Here is a 16,541-nt window from a genome sequence, read left to right as displayed (position 1 = left end):
GTCAGTAACTTGTTCAAGCTAACATTTTTTTTGAAGCTAGGACTCAACATTCATATTAAATCTAGAGTCAATGATCTTAACCACTCTAATTTCATAAACTAAAAATTAAAGAAGAGGAAACTATTTTTTACAAATTAAGTATTCCTTAAGCTTATTTTCATCTAGAGAATAAAATAATATAAAAAGTAGAATAAATAATATCAGTTTTAAGATTAGCCACGCTAGAAAACACTCTATTCTTCTTGAGAGAAATGCACCCATCTTTAGTGGCAACTTGACCACATGTTTCACTGCTATTAACCATGTTTACAATCATGGACTCAATAATCAAAATTCCAAAAATATATCTTAGTAAACAACCAACAAATAATAAAAACTGCCTGCGCAAAAATTTTCTTTAGGATTATTCTTAAGTGAAAGTTTGAAAATATCCTAAATTTCAAATAATATAAATATGTTTAAGTTAATTATGACATACATAGTCATACAATTGTATAGTAGAGAACATTTCAAAATTGTTCTATGAAGATAGGGAAATAAAATGCATAAATATTGGAAAGAAAGAAGTAAGACTAGTATTATTTCTAAAAGACATTAAATGTTTGTTGAAAACCCTAAGGAAACTATTTAAAATCTATAAGAAATAATAAGCAAATTCAGCAAGGTTGCAGGCATAAGGTGAATATAGAAAACTCAAGGGTATTTCTAGATATGAGGGGTTGGCATTCTCTTTCTTAAAGGGCCAGGCAGTAAAATTTCAGGCTTGCAGGACACACAGTCTCTGTTGCAAATTTTTAACTCTATTTTTGTAGTGCAAAAGGAACCATAGACAATAAATAAGTAAACGGGCCTGGCTATGCTCCAATGAAGCCTCATTCGCAAAAGCTAGTGCCTGGCACATAGGCCACAGTTCGTCAATTCGTGGTGTGTGTGTGTATATATAATTATGCAACTAAAACTCACGTGCAAAATTGAAAAGACAACTTTATTTATAATAAGTAAAATATAAAATATGCAGGAATAAATTTATTAAGAAATGTGTAAGATCTGCACACTGAAAACTACAAAGCATAGCAAAGGAAAACTTTAAAAGACCTGAACAAATGAGGAACTAAGCCACAGACACGGCTATCAAGATGGCAATTCTCTCCAAATTGATTTATATTCTTATAGTAATCTCAACCAAAATCCTAAAAGACTTATTGTAAAACTATAGTAATAAGATAGTGTGGTGTTGGCATAGCGATAGACTTATAAATCAATGGAACAGACTACAGAGTCCAAAAAATAGATGCATAACTTACACAGTCAACTGATTTTTGACAAAACTGCCATGGAAAATCAGAGGAAAAGGAGTCTTTTTACCAAACAGTGTTAAAATATCTGCATGAAAACAGCTAAACCTAATCCCTACTTTTTACATCAATCACAAAAATTAACTAAACATGGGTCACAGACTTAGATAAAAGAGCTAAAATTATCAGTCTTCTGGCCAAAAACATTGAAGAAAAACTTTGTACTATTGGATTTAGCAGAAATATCTTAAATAAGGCATAAAAAGCACATACTATGAAAAAAAATTAAGAAAATTGATCTCTTCAAGATTAAAAACTTTCAATTTTGAGAGACAAGTCAAGAAAATAAAAAGGCAAACCACAAACCTGGAGAAAACTTTGCAAATTGTGTATCTGAATATTGGGCTTGTCTCAGAATATTTAGAGAATTCTTACACGTCCATAATAAAACAACCCACATTTTAAAAAATGAGCAAGGGATTTGCATCGATACTTCACAAAAGAAGATAGGCAGATGGCAAATAAACACATGAAAAGGTTTTCAACATCACTGACTGTCAGAGAAGTACAAATTAAATCAATTACAATAAAAGGCCTTACAGGATCAGTACTTGGTTACCTCCCTAATCTCATCTTATCCTGCTTTGCCCCTTATCACTCCATTAGAGCCACATGCATCTGTTTTCTTTCTCTTGAACATGCCAAGTACCTTCCACCTCAGGGCCTTTGCACTTGCTATTCCTCTGTCTGGAATTCTCTCCTCCTGGATAGCTCCCTTATTTACTTCTTTTAGGTCACTCATTGCTCAAACGTCAACTGAAAAGTTAGAGCTTCCCTCATCACCATATTTAAAATAAATTCCTTCTCTGTGCTCTGTGCCCCTTCCCCAAACACTCCCATTCTTTGCTTTACTGTTTATTTACTGTAAAAATATCACCATCTAACATATATTTGTTTGAATGATAATCTGACTGCAATCACTCTACACTATAATGTAAGCTCTATGAAACAGGGACAGTGGTTCTTTCTTTGGGAGGGGAAGACTTGGGCTCTTTTGTCCGCTATTATTCACTCTTGTGTCTTGTAACACTGCCTGGAACACAGTAGTGTTTATTAAATATTTGTTGAATAAAGAAACTTGAATTATAGATAGGCCACTTTCATCTCTATCTACACATATTTGTGACCTCCATGTGTTTTCAAATGTAAAAAGCTATTACTATAAAACCAGAGGGCTGACCAACTTTGTATTACAGAATTTTCCATTTGTGAATTATTCGTACTAATGACCATCAAAAATTAAAATAAAGTCACCCCACTAAAAGCACTTTGAAGTGCTTCTCATTCTTTTCATTAGTTCCATTTTGCCTGTTTGTGAAAGATGCTCTCACATCACTTATCTGTTAAGGATAAGGAGAACTCACAGTTCATTTTAATATCATGTATATGCACTTTAGAAACTGATAAACTTACCTGCAATGAAAAATAGATAATCAATGATAGCAGCACAGACAAACAGGGAAGTAACTATTGAAAGATTTTCCTACTAATTTCTATGCATTTTTATGATGAAATACAGACTAACAAATAAAGAACATATGTTTCTACTTTCCTTTAAATGTGGCGTATCTTTGAAGTAAGTAAATATTTGAAAATTTCTTCATCAAGCCCTTGTAACCCTCTATTGTTGCATGTGATAATTATTTAGTATGCAATTCATGGGTATAAAATATTTGTCTCAGTAGTACCTTTCTTTCATTAAGAAAAATCACTTGAATTTATTTTAACTAAACATTGTCTATGATTCTGTATTACTTTTCTCATATGAAAATAAGCATGACAAAATAATCTTTCTGAATCCAAAGATAGTGATTCCATCATAGCATGAAATAAGTACCATGGCTCTGTCTTTGTTCTCTACCCACCTTTCAATCCATGTATCTATCATTTACCTATTGGTCAACAAACTCATTAACATTCATATTGTATATATGATTTATTGAAACACCCTACATGTTACTTTAGCATTTATTGAGACACAAATTTTCATATGGATTTCTCAGCTCCGTGCACATACTCTGAGAAATAACTGATAGTTTATCAGTGTCAAAATTTGAGAGAATGCAGTGACATTTAAGAAATGAGTAGGAAACCAAAGAAACTCTACAAAGATGGAAATTTAAAAATCCAGTAAGCTAGGAGGCAAGAGGCCTAATTGTTCTGCACAGTAACTGTATTTCTGTAATAATTTTAGTCTCACTATTGGTGGAAAACGGAGAAGTGAAATTCATGATCTGCCCCCAGCGTACACAATGAACTTCCGATACATTAGCGCAAGGGGGATGCAAAACCAGCAACTTTCCACCTGCAGTCCTTTCTGCTTCCCCATTCCTGATAGCACTTCCAAGAACCCTCCACTAATTCAGAGCGTGTCTAAGTTAGCATCCACACAAAACTCTCTGATATTCAATCATTATTCTCTTCAAGGCCTATTTGTCTTCCTTGAGTTGTCACACATAGACTGCTAGACTAACATTTTCTTTCTTATTACAAACTCTATTTTCACCTCTTTCAGTTAGCATAACCACCTGGTGACCTGGAGAGTTGATACTGAACTTCTGTTTGTTTAATCCTCATCCTAATTAGGTAAAGCAGCTAAGCAACCAGAAACCTCTGCCTACCTCCCTTTGGAGGCTCCAATCAATGGCACTCCAGGCCGTTCCTAGCTTAGGAAGAAAGAACCGGATCTGAGATGCAAATGTGGTCTGACTCCCCAGGTCCCAGCACTGCTTCTTAGCTGTGGAGTTGGCCTGTGTTCCTATCTTTAAATAACAGTAAAGGCGGCTTTGGCACAATTGTAATGAGCCAGGTTTTCCTAATCTGATGTTTTCTTACATCCAAAATAGTGAAGGCCTCTTCACTGGTACTCCAGTGCACATAAGGGCATTTGAAGCATTCCACACAGAATAGTTCAAATTGCATGCAATTAAGGGAGAACATCATGGATTTCAAATCATCTCCCAAAGGCTTTAAGATTTGCCTCATAAGCAAGAGTGTGTGTTAATTTGAATTAATCACTCACCTTCATTGCACAAAATGTTAGAACTAAATTTCTTTTCCATTCGTTCCCAGCTTCCCCAAATTATTGCCTCCTCAAATACAAAAATGGAATCTTCTATATTTTCCTGGCAAGTAGAAACTACTGTAAAATGCCTATTTTCCATTGCCTTTATCTAAATTTCTTTACCAAGGTAGCGCTGCTATTTACGTAAATAACTGTTGAAGTCCAAAACAGACTTTTTGAGTTTTGGGAGAAACTCAAGAGCAGCTCTTACTTTATCATTGACTGATGAGCATGCTTGTTAAGAAAGATGACTATCAGAAAGGCCCCTTTGGATCTCTGTTCTAAGGTGAGAAACTATCATAAAATACGTTAAGCAGTAAGTAATTACTCTAACATAAAACCAGTATTGATACTTATATCCGTACAGTCCTCATTTTAAGACTTCTTTATTATTTATCATAATAAAAAGGAAAGGAGGCTTTTTGGGAGCCAGAGTATATATAGCTCTTTGTGAAAATTAGGCCTTTACATTAACAAGCCAACTGGCCAGAAGGATTCATTTAATTTTTCCACAAACTGAGTCTACCTCAAAATTCTCATTTTCTTCTTTCTTATTACATATTACTTGCTGAAGGAACTTAATTTACTTTTCTTTCCTTCATCTTTCTTGCTTTCTGACTCCCTCGAAGAACATCACAGAGTAATCACAAAAAGTGAAGGCTGGGACACCTGGGGGGCTCAGTCAGTTAAGCGGCTGCTCGGCTCTGGTCATGAACCCAGGGTCCTGGGATCCAGCCCACATCGGGCTCCCAGCCTTCTTCTCCCTCTGCCTGCTGCTCTCTCTCTCTCTGACAAATAAATATATAAAATCATAAAAAAATAAAATAAAAAAGAAAACCTGAGGATACCCCTCAGTTAACACTTGTTTCAGATCGCTCAGTTGTTCTTGCCTACCTGCATTATCAATAGAATTGCGGATTACTCCAGGTGTGGATGCCAGATTAATTTGCAAGAAAATTCTGCCATGCCTTTGAACAGGGAAAACTACTGATTACCTTGCAGGTCAATACGCAGATGCACGACTGGTATGTGCCAGTCTACTCATTTGAACATAAAGGTGCCTCCTAATGACATGAGAACCCTGCAGTACTTTTCCATGCTTGGGGAGATTTCTGAGACCCCAGATTATGAGGTTTGTTTACAGCCGTCAGGTGGAATATTTGAGACAGTAACATATTTAACAGTAAGATTAAAAAAATGTTTTTGAGTACTTAAAACGGATTCCCTGACATCCTGATTGTTGAATGGTCAACTCTTGGCTCTAGGATCCAGAGAAAACCACGCTTGCCGCTGTTACGGACGCCTACTCTGAACACCTCGCAGCCTCAAACCAGTTCCTGCCTGCCTAACCTGATGCCATAAACACCCTCTGGGACTCAAAAGCTGTGGTTTTCTCACTGTTGTGTGTGTTGGGATCACATGCAGTGCTTCACAGAATGCAGATTTGCGGGCAGTCTGGAGGATACGCAATTTTTTTTAAAAGATTTTATTTATTTATTTGACAGAGAGAGACAGCCATAGAGAGAGGGAACACAGCAGGGGGAGTGGGAGAGGAAGAAGCAGGCTCATAGCGGAAGAGCCTGATGTGGGGCTCGATCCCATAACGCCAGGATCACGCCCTGAGCCGAAGGCAGATGCTTAACTGCTGTGCCACCCAGGTGCCCCTGGGGGATACACAAGTTTTAATGAAATATTTCAGGTGATCCTGATGCAGGTGGCCTTTCAGAGCATGCTCAAAGGAGCAGTGTACTTAAATATGCACAAGACGTCCAGCAAGCTGCAGAAGGGGTAACTCAAATTCATGAAAGGAGAAACACTAGGATAAAACTATCTCAGTTCAGGAATCCCGGATCAGAGGGATATTCAGGCCTTTGTTTCAAAAGTACGCCTTCCAAATATCTAGTCAAGGAAAACTGGTGGCATAAATGGACATTTTGGAGGGACCTCTGCCTAAGTAAATTATTTGTGAATTCTTAGGAAGGTCAGAGAGCCTAGAAGCAAATTCTTATGAAATCTCAGGCTTAGCTTTCAAAATTCTTAGAGAAATAAAAGAATCACAATTGGTGTTTATATGACCAGACAGTACTAACTACAGTGTGAGTTACAAAAATTATGTTTAACGTGTGAGATAAAAAAGAGCATAAGTATATACACTTATTCAAACAAATTTGTACTTGCATTTGGAAATTGAGGCTATTCAATCTTTAACAAGAATGGCAAATCCATGTAACCGGCAAATATCACCCACACTTTTGTAACTCAAGAGGGCGAGCTGCTTGCCATGGAAATGCAGCAAACCTACAGAATGATGTCAAAATCTCTCTCCCATCTTCTAGTCAACGCTGTCAGACATTAGGCACTAACATTAGACATTCTTACCTACAGAGGGGAAGCGTAAACTTGGCAGTGGAAGGGTACAAATTTGCCTTTCATTTAATGCCGTACGACTCGAGTTTCCAAGAAAGTTTGCCTCCACAAGAGCCACAGGCCTTCCCCCTAATTCTTCAGGGGGATTGTACTTCTCAGAAATACCTCAGAGGGTAGCTCCCCGCCAGTCCTTATCCTAAGGATAACACAGGTGACTCCAACCTCAACTGATTTCTAAAATCAAGCGCAACAGAATGTGTTACCTGACTTTAACCTTGAGCAAGCCCACATATGCCTGCAGGAACAGTCTAGCTTGAAAACTGAGGAAGATACTTCAGGCTTTTACTGGCTTATCATAGGAAGAAAGCTGAAGACATTGAGCTCATTATAGTAAAATGTCCTGAAAATGCTCTCGAAGTATTTTTAACACTTACTGGTGGCAAAGTGTTGCATAAACTAAGACTAATTTAGAGGTATTTTGGATATGAGTTTTAAAATAATTGCATGCAGAAAGGTGTAAAATGAGAGGGTTCTAAGGTGATTTTTTGTATACCTCAAGAGAAGCATTAGCTGATGATGAGAAATAGATAATTAGAATCCTCAGCCTCAGAAACATGAAGAATGTTGTGATTTTGCAGGCATGGCCACGAAGCTCCTAAATGGACTCGCTGTGAGTCACTCCTCATCACGTGGAAAGAGCTGCACTGCTTAGAAAGGCTGAGAGGATAACTACGAGCTAATTTTAATAGCTTTTGGTCAATGGCAGAAGACTGGAAGCATAGGGCCAACAATAAATCTTATTTTGCAATAAACAATTTTACCACTTTCAGGACTGCATAAATATTTAATTGCACACACACATTCTGGTGGCTTAACAGAAGATAAATAAGAATATAATCATACATGGATACTTCTCCCAAATGAGCTTAATAGAAACAACTAAAGAATCATCCTTCTCTCCTTGCTCAGTAAGTACAATTTAAGATACACTTTAATCAGTATTCTATTATTATTAATAACTCTCACGATTCCATTATAAACCACAAGTAAGAAAGAGAAATGTTGATGCTGAGATTTTACAGTACTTTGAAAAAAGAAAAGGGTAGGGAGTGAATAAAGAATAAACATCCTTCATAAAATCAGAATTTACAAAGCAGACGACAGTATCAGAAGGACCCAGGATCCTTAACCAGGTTTTGCATAGCAACGTTCAGCGGAAGTACAGTACTCCTGTTACCTCTGGAACACAGTGGGAAATCAAGATAAAAAGTCCTGCCTGCCACCTGTTTCTCACAAAAGATGTCTAAGTCATTCCTTCTCAATTTCATCTATGAAAGGCCAGCACATGACCTTTAAACAGCTAGCCATCAAAGTATGAAAAGCTGCTCTTCATCTGGCCTGATCAGGATGGAATTGCTTTTCAGGCACATCATGCTATTTTCTGCATTGACTGAAGAAAGATCAACACATGTTTTGCAAGAGTAACTTTAAGCAAGGTACAGGAGAGCAATCAAGAAAACATAGAATTTTTTTTAAGAGTTTATTTAAATTCAAGTTAGTTAACATATACTGTATTATTAGTTTTGGGGGTAGAATCTAACGATTCATCACTTGCTTATACCACCCAGTGCTCATTACAACAAGTGCCCTCTTTAATGCCCGTCACCCAGTTACCCATCCCTCTGCCCACCTCCCCTCCAGCAACCCTCAGTTTGTTCCCTGTAGTTAAGAGTTTCCTATGATTTGCCTCCCTCTCTGTTTTTATCTTATTTTTTTCGTCCCTTCCCCTATGTTCATCTGTTTTGTTTCTTAAGTTCCATACATGAATGCAATCATATAGTATTTGTCTTTTTCTGCCTGACTTATTTCACTTAGCATAATACCCTCTAGTTCCATCTACAGCACTGCAAATGGCAAAATTTCATTCTTTTTGATGGCTGAGTAATACTCCTGTGTGTGTGTGTGTGTGTGTGTGTGTGTGCGTGCGTGCATGTGAACATGCGTCTACCACACATAGAAGAACTTCTAATTAAACCATGATGGAAGAAGTTCCACAAAGGGCAGATTACTACCACTCAATTTGGTGATTTTAACAATGTGGTTACTAGTCCTGAAAGCAGGACTCAGAAATGAAAACATGTAAGAGTAGATTTTGGATGTTCTCATAATTTGCTTCCTCATGAGCCATTATATTTTCACTGGTTCATAAACTGAATTTCCAGTTTTCCTAACATCTCTCAGATTTATAAACTCTGAAACAAGTAGATAAAAATTTATGCATTAATTTTTTTAACTCACATATGCATCAAAACACATATTAAGCACTCCCCATGACTGCTCACCAATCAACTTAGAGTACTTCTGGTTGTGACATTTATAATCTCCAGATTTGTTGTTAATACAACAATAATATTTTAAATGAAATAACTGCTATTTTATCCTTAACAAAGTTTTTAAACTAAGTTGTAATAACGTGCCCTTGTTAAAGCTTTTTAAGTGTTTGGATCCTTAACCAAAGAGTCTATAACAGAAAATTTTAAAATACCTAATGCAGGCCAAAAAAAAGTTATGATATTAATAATGCAACAAATTGGCATGTGTTCTCCACAATTGAATGTTCCAGGAAAATAGCCACTAAATAAATCAATCAGTGCAGTAACTGCCCAGGGCAATGATGATAACTTATCTCTCAATTCTTTTGAATATTAACAAATTTTCCAAATAATTTTCATGTATTTTGAATATTTTCAAACAAAATACTACACAAGTCCAAGACCCACCGATACACCCTTTTATAGCTTAAAATCATATCAGAGCATAGTAATAGCTTTAAATATTCAAATCCAGTGGCTATTACACTTCCTGATGCAAATCGTCTAAATTTTCAGTTTCTCCCACATATTAAGCTAACAAATGCCTTCAGTAAGAGTTCTACTTTCTCTAGCTACTAATTCCACTCTTCTTCAATCCCTCCTTTACTCAGGTTGCAGCACAAGTCATGAATATTGTAACAGCTCTCCTGCAAAAGTCCGTCCTCTAGTTTATACTCTCCCCTCATTCTCCTACTTTTAAACTAACTTTAAGGGATTTTCATAGTAAGCTCAATCTTCTAATATCATTTCCCATATGATGTCCTCCATAATCTTCCTAAGCCTCATTAATTCTTTACTTCCCAATGCTTTCATAATATTTTATTCATAGCACTTATATACTGAATATAATTAATTATCTACTGTGTATCATCCCTGCCAGACTGTGAATTCATTGAAGACAAGGAATGCATCTTGTTCATTTTATGTCACCCAATCTAATAATGCTTTATCAAAACAAAAACCAAAACCAAACATGAATGTCCATCAACAACAAAAATCTAGGCATTTTCGTCACTAATTTCAAAGTTTGAGTCATAACACGATGACATTTGCAAGCAATTGATTGATTCCTTATACACAAGCAATGAAAATCAGAATACATGTGTGCAGAAGCAGTGCCATTTCTTATAGAAGCACAAACCATAAAAGGTGAGGAAGCAATGCAACGTTACCAGAATTCATGTACATAAAATCATAAAGCTTGACTTAGAGACCTGACTAAATGGGGAAAAGTGCCATGTCTTAATACTGAAAGCTTACATTTGAAAAGATGTTAATTCTCTACAAATTAATTTATAAATCCAGTGCATATCGAGTCATAACTACAGCAGGATTTTTAAATGGGCTTTGTCAAACTGATTCTAAAATTTATATTGAAGAGAAAATATGTAAGATTTTGAACAAGAACAAGAGAAAACTTTTTCAACTACAACATACTATAAAGCTACGTAAACTAATTAGAGCAATATCATAGGGGCTCAGAAAAGAACAAAGAACCAAATAAACAGAATCCAAAAAATTCCCTAAAATAGTACCACTTGCATCAAGATAAACATATCACTTCAAATGTCTGAATAAGGAACTCCTTTGAAATATGATGGAAATAACTGGTTAAAAATGTATTAATGTGAGGGGTTCCTGGTGGCTCAGTCAGTTAAGAATCTGACTCTTCATTTTGGCTCCAGTCAGGATCTCAGGGCCATGAGATTGAGCCCCGTGTCAGGCTCCGTGCTCAGTGGGGGGTCTGCTTGAGATTCTTTCTCTTCCTCTACCTCTTCCTCCTGCTAACTCTCTCTCTGAAAAAATAATTAAATCTTTAAAAACGTATTAATGTGAAAGAAAATTAGACCCCCTACTGCATCCTACACACGAAAATTAATTAGAGGAGGAAGGGCTGAGTAGATAGATGTAAAAACAAAATAGTGTTTTTAAAAAATGCAGTATTTTCAAAATCTTCAGATTAGAGAAGTCCTTCTAACTGAGACAGAACCAGAGTACTAGGAAGTTATAAAAGGGATGACTAGACACATAAATTAAATGCCTTTGAATGATGAAATACTTCACAAAGTAAAAAACAAAACAAAACAAAACAAAAAAACCCTGACACAGTGTTAAGAGAAAATACTGTAAAAATGTATGCTACAAAAAGAATTAATATCCCAAAGCAGGGGCGCCTGGGTGGCACAGCGGTTAAGCGTCTGCCTTCGGCTCAGGGCGTGATCCCGGTGTTGTGGGATCGAGCCCCACATCAGGCTCCTCCGCTATGAGCCTGCTTCTTCCTCTCCCACTCCCCCTGCTTGTGTTCCCTCTCTCGCTGGCTGTCTCTATCTCTGTTGAATAAATAAATAAAATCTTAAAAAAAAAATATCCCAATACATCCAAAATATATAGGAAAATATAATGGGAAAAATATCTTTCCCTTTTTCTGTTAGGTTTTTAACCCCTTTTTTAATCAGGTAATAACTCACAGAGGAAAAAATACAAGTAGCAAATGTGTATGAAAAGATGAACAAGCTAATTTAACTAGTATTGTAGCAACTTGTCAAAACTCTGAAACTGTCAAAAACTTAAAAGATGCATATGATTCATCATCATGGAGGGCTTGAGGGGACTAGACCCTCACATACATGGTTGACGGAGGGTTAAAATGGTAAAGCTTTTGGAATCCAATTTGCAATATTTATCACAAATTTTATATTTTGTGAACCCGAAATTCCACTTGCAGGTCTCTAGCCTATAAAAATACACATATGCCCAACAAAAGACTACTCAAGGATACTCATGGCAGTCTTGATTCTAACAGTGAAAAATTAGAAACAATGCAATAAAGCTCCCCAGACTAATTTGCAGAAATGAGTCCAAGAACAGAATGCATTTCTGTTCATGTAAAAAAAAAAAATCAAACTCTAAGGAAATGTAAAGAAAAAATGGCTGGATTGATACACATCAAATATTGCTAATTTGTAGGATAAACACAACGGGAAGGCATGGAAGGTAGTAAAAGAAATTTTTCACATTGTATTGCTCTTTTATTTTACTTTTGTATAATTAGAATGCATTCATGTGGTTTTTATGTATTTAAAAAAACAACTATAAAAAGAGTACCCAAGAATATGTTTACTTAATTGCACAAAACATAGTAGGCATGAAAGTTTATAACTTGAATAATTAATAATTAATTACACAAATTAATACTGACACAGTCTTGTGCTAAAGATTAAGTGAGGCAGTAGTAATACAAGGATGAGATAAAGCCTTATCTTCAAAGTTACCTGAAAATCATCAGGGGATCAGAAAGGGATTGAACTAAGGGGTGACAACTGCTTCAATACAGATTCACAGGATGTTACCTTATTCTCACTGGAGAGGACAGATTTCAGTCACGGGAGTGCAAGTGAAAAATTTTTTTTTAAGTGAATAGTAATATTCCCAACAGATAAGAGGGAATGGGAGTGGGAAGGAATTTCACGTAAAGGGTAAAGTCATTCTGACTTGAGGTCATGGGCTCTGCTGTGCCAGTGTTCGCCGTTGAATCTCACCTCTGCCCCTCACTTAAAAGCTGTGCAACCTTTAGGTTAAATGACTTAACTCCTCTTAACCTCCATGTCTCAGCTATAAGATGGCTAGAGTAACCACAGCCATTCCAAGGGTTTACTGAGAACATTGCACAAGACCATTCATAAAAGCCTCAGTATAGTACCTGGAACATATGTTGTAATACGTGTTTGCTTTTCTTCTACTTCCTATCTTCAAAGAAGCCGGGAAGAGCATGCTATGCTTTGGAAACTGAAAGAAGGTTGATACAGACTGGTAGCAAAAATATGAAACATTTACTAGGAAACAGTGACCTATGATAACCTCCAACTCCAAGTGCCGGGCATTTGCCTGTATATATCTGATTTTGTATTTATTCACTTGCATACTAATAGGACAATTATCACACTATCAGTAAAACAAATTTTAATATATATTCAATGAGATTTGCATATTTTCCTGGTGAATTTGTATAAATGATAATGAAATTATTTACTTAAAATATTTAAGGTTTCCAAAACTGGAATTGAAAGCAATGTTCTGTCTTAGTCAACAAGGAATTTAATTTTTGAAAAAAAATAATTCATCCACCAGAATTAAATTAAATATTCCATTAAAAAATAATTTAATGCAGATGAGCCAAAGATCCCTTTCTTTCAGTTTTCATCTGCCCTCCAACTCTAGGACACTTATTACTTATGTGCTTTCTCACCATCATTTCAAATCCATAATAAGTAACATGAATATATATATATATATATATATATATATATATATATATCAGCAGTAATAGTAATTGAATTAATTAAAATAATTAAATTATTATAATTAAAGAACCAGGCAATATAGAAAGTCTGATAGGATTTGAAATGGTAGATCATGTGAATATATATAAAAATATATCAGCAGTAATAGTATTTATTATAATGAAAGAGTTAACAGCATTGGGCTCTGTAGCCAGACTACCTGGACAAAGCTCTGGTCCTGTCAAGTGCTAGCTGTGTGACTTTAGGCATGATACTTGACCTCTCTGAGCCTCAGTTCCCTTGCTTATAAAATGGGAATAATAATAATAATGGTAATAATAATAATAATAGGTATCTACGTATCTCATAAGGTTGTTGTGAGAATTAAACAAATTGCTACATGTACAACAGTTAGAACAGTGTCTGGACCCTTATGAGTGTTTAAGTAGCTGGTGGTATGAGGTCTCTTCTAGTTCTCAAACCTTTCCTTGTGGTGCTCGCAACATAATTCTCTCTTATTCTTGCTTCTCTTTCAAAGCAATGTTACATTAAGTACACTGTCTTACTTGCTTTCTGCCCTTTTTAAACTTTTATGTCAAAGTAATCTTCATGTCATACTGAATACTCAGTGTCTTCATATCTCACTGTACAGTCAAAGCTACATCTTAATCATTACCTCCATGCATTGCTATCTTGGTGGGCCTTCCTCCAGCACTATTATTTCTAAATTTTCACCCAATAACATTGGATTATTAAAATTAAAATTGTACTTGGATGTGAAACGATTCAAAATACTAAAAGGACTGAGTTTATTTTACTGTTTAATCTCAACATTGAGTAAATAGCTTGGGTTTACAATCAACATTATTTTAAAGAAATAACTGTTTAGTGACTTTTCAAAGGAATAACTCATTTTAACATTATAACTCTAGTGATGAAAATAATGTAAATATTACTATAACAAGTATAACTAAAGGCTTCTGCTATAAGATTGATATACATTTTGTCCAGAACAGCTTTACTCCATGGAATATTTATTTCTGTCTTGCAGCACAAGCTTCTCATAATGAATCACATTCAAAAAACATTAAAAAAAAGATAGACGAGTATATGTTAGGAAAAAAACTGCTGTTGCTTGAAGGTATTTTCCATCAAAAATTAAATATGGCACAATGGTCATTTTGTAGAGTTCACTAATGAAATTGGGAAGGATTATTAATCTCCAGTGTTAAATTGAACTTACAGTGAAAATTGATCAAGCTTCTCCTGACTCAGAAATACCCTATGGCTACTATTGATCAAGAGTTTGGGACACTGATTATAATTCATATCCAAATACAAAAAAAAAAAAGTGAGACAGAAATAGTTCTTAAAAAGTTTCTTATTCAAAACACATAGCATTTAGCTTAATAGAGGAAGCCTTACAGACATCAGTTTTCTTGTGAAGATCCACTGGAAAACATACCTGGCCAGGCTGAAAGCATCATCAATCAAACCCGCTCTGTTACTGACAGAGAGAACCTATGAGATCAACGAGGGAAAAAAAAAAAAAAGGAAAGAAAGAAAAAAAAGGAATCAGGATTAAAATGGCAGGCATTCACATATGGGAACAGATCTTTAATGAGTAAATCCAGTTTACCTCATGGTTCCTGATTAATTGATCAATTAATAATCTCCAATTCCTTAAATCATAGTTGACTCTAAAATAGCCAGTTTGATTGATGTTCCCCAGCAACCAGCTTCCTTTGTCCAAAGTTATTTTGTGGTGCTCTGAAAACAGCGTTTTTGGGAGTAAAATAGATTTTAAATTTATGAATTAAAATGAGATGAAGTATATTTTCTAAATAACAGATATTTCAGTACCAATAATTAAAAGAGAACACCATCATAAATACCTAATTGAAATCTACTCTTTAATCATCACTATTTCTAGAATTCACTAGAAAACCTTTAGTTGATTACTCATTATTATCTCAATTACTTGTTTTCTTATAATTAACATTTTAGGTTCTTGATAAAACCCCATTACCTCTACACACTGTTCTTCTCAAGATAAATGTCACCGAGAAATCTCCTGTATTCATGTGTCTTCTAGATTAGATTGCATTTACATAATAGGGCTAGAGTAGAAGAAAATGTTTTAGGTGCATAATCTACTTATTTTATTCAGTAAGAAGGTGATTAAAACAACAGGGCTCATTTATTTTAAAGTCACTATTGTTTCTTGCCTTTTTTCTTGTGCTTTTTTGGAAGTACTAATAAATAACAGACTTTCAGCATCATCAATAATGTTGGAAAAAGGAAACTCGTTTAAGACTCTAATATTTCTACATATAATTAGAAAGATAATAAATTCTGTTTATTGGAATCACTTTGGAAAATGGTAACTTGATTATATTTCCCAGCTAATTCAATTAAAGGAAGCCAGTAACAGCAATCTTATGACTTATATATTTAACTCCTTTGAATATGGTACAGATAGAGAACTCCATTCACCTTAATGTCAGCCTCTGTTGACTTCACAGAACCAGAGCTTACAATTCTAATCATTTTGTGGATGTCCTCAGGACTCATGGTTCATAAAAGTTATGAAATATATTAAGTTTACTTAAAATTTATATTTTACACACACACACACATACACACATTCCACACACCAGTCTACCTAATTTCCACAATGACTCAAAACCAGAAAATGCATCACAGAAACTATTTGTGTCAGTTTTGAGTGAGACGCACAATCTCCTATTCTCACCTTATTATCAAGGTTTTTTACACATCAGGCTACAAAACATTTTTCTTTTTCTTTCTCTTTTTGAAACACTGAACCTATATTCTCTCTCAAGTAGAAGCCACATAGGAAGAAGGTGTGACCACAAAAATTATTGGGTGAACATTAATGACTATCAATTGCTGAAACGGGGTGGGCTCTGAAATGGGGCGGGCTCCTTAATGTAATGCCTGTTACATTTTGCCTATTTTTATAAATGTACAGGAGAACCAAAAATGTATGCTGAACATAAAAATCTAATCTTTAATGTTTCAAATAGCACATCAGCTTCTTGCCACTTTTATAAATAGTATCTATTGGAACAGATAAAGA

At 35.2% G+C, this 16,541-nt stretch overlaps 1 protein-coding gene across 2 annotated transcripts in view; it reads right to left on the bottom strand.

Annotated features, from left to right (window-relative positions):
• TRHDE (thyrotropin releasing hormone degrading enzyme) overlaps nucleotides 1-16,541 on the bottom strand; it is a 367,482-nt gene that overhangs the window by 60,197 nt on the left and 290,744 nt on the right. For both annotated transcript variants that reach the window (XR_004620882.1, XM_034644164.1), the window contains exons 11-12: nucleotides 15,078-15,208; nucleotides 14,904-14,959 (exon numbers count right to left, since the gene is read on the bottom strand). Coding sequence is in view for 1 of the 2 variants with exons in the window: in XM_034644164.1 (XP_034500055.1) it covers nucleotides 14,904-14,959; nucleotides 15,078-15,208 (187 nt within the window). In the remaining variant the exon portion in view is untranslated. The remainder of the gene's footprint in view (nucleotides 1-14,903; nucleotides 14,960-15,077; nucleotides 15,209-16,541) is intronic.

Source organism: Ailuropoda melanoleuca, chromosome 15 (genome assembly GCF_002007445.2).
Source record: "Ailuropoda melanoleuca isolate Jingjing chromosome 15, ASM200744v2, whole genome shotgun sequence".
Taxonomy (NCBI): Eukaryota; Metazoa; Chordata; class Mammalia; order Carnivora; family Ursidae; genus Ailuropoda; species Ailuropoda melanoleuca.
The sequence above is the reverse complement of the archived record's forward strand: the minus strand, read 5'-3'. Positions and strand labels throughout refer to the sequence as shown.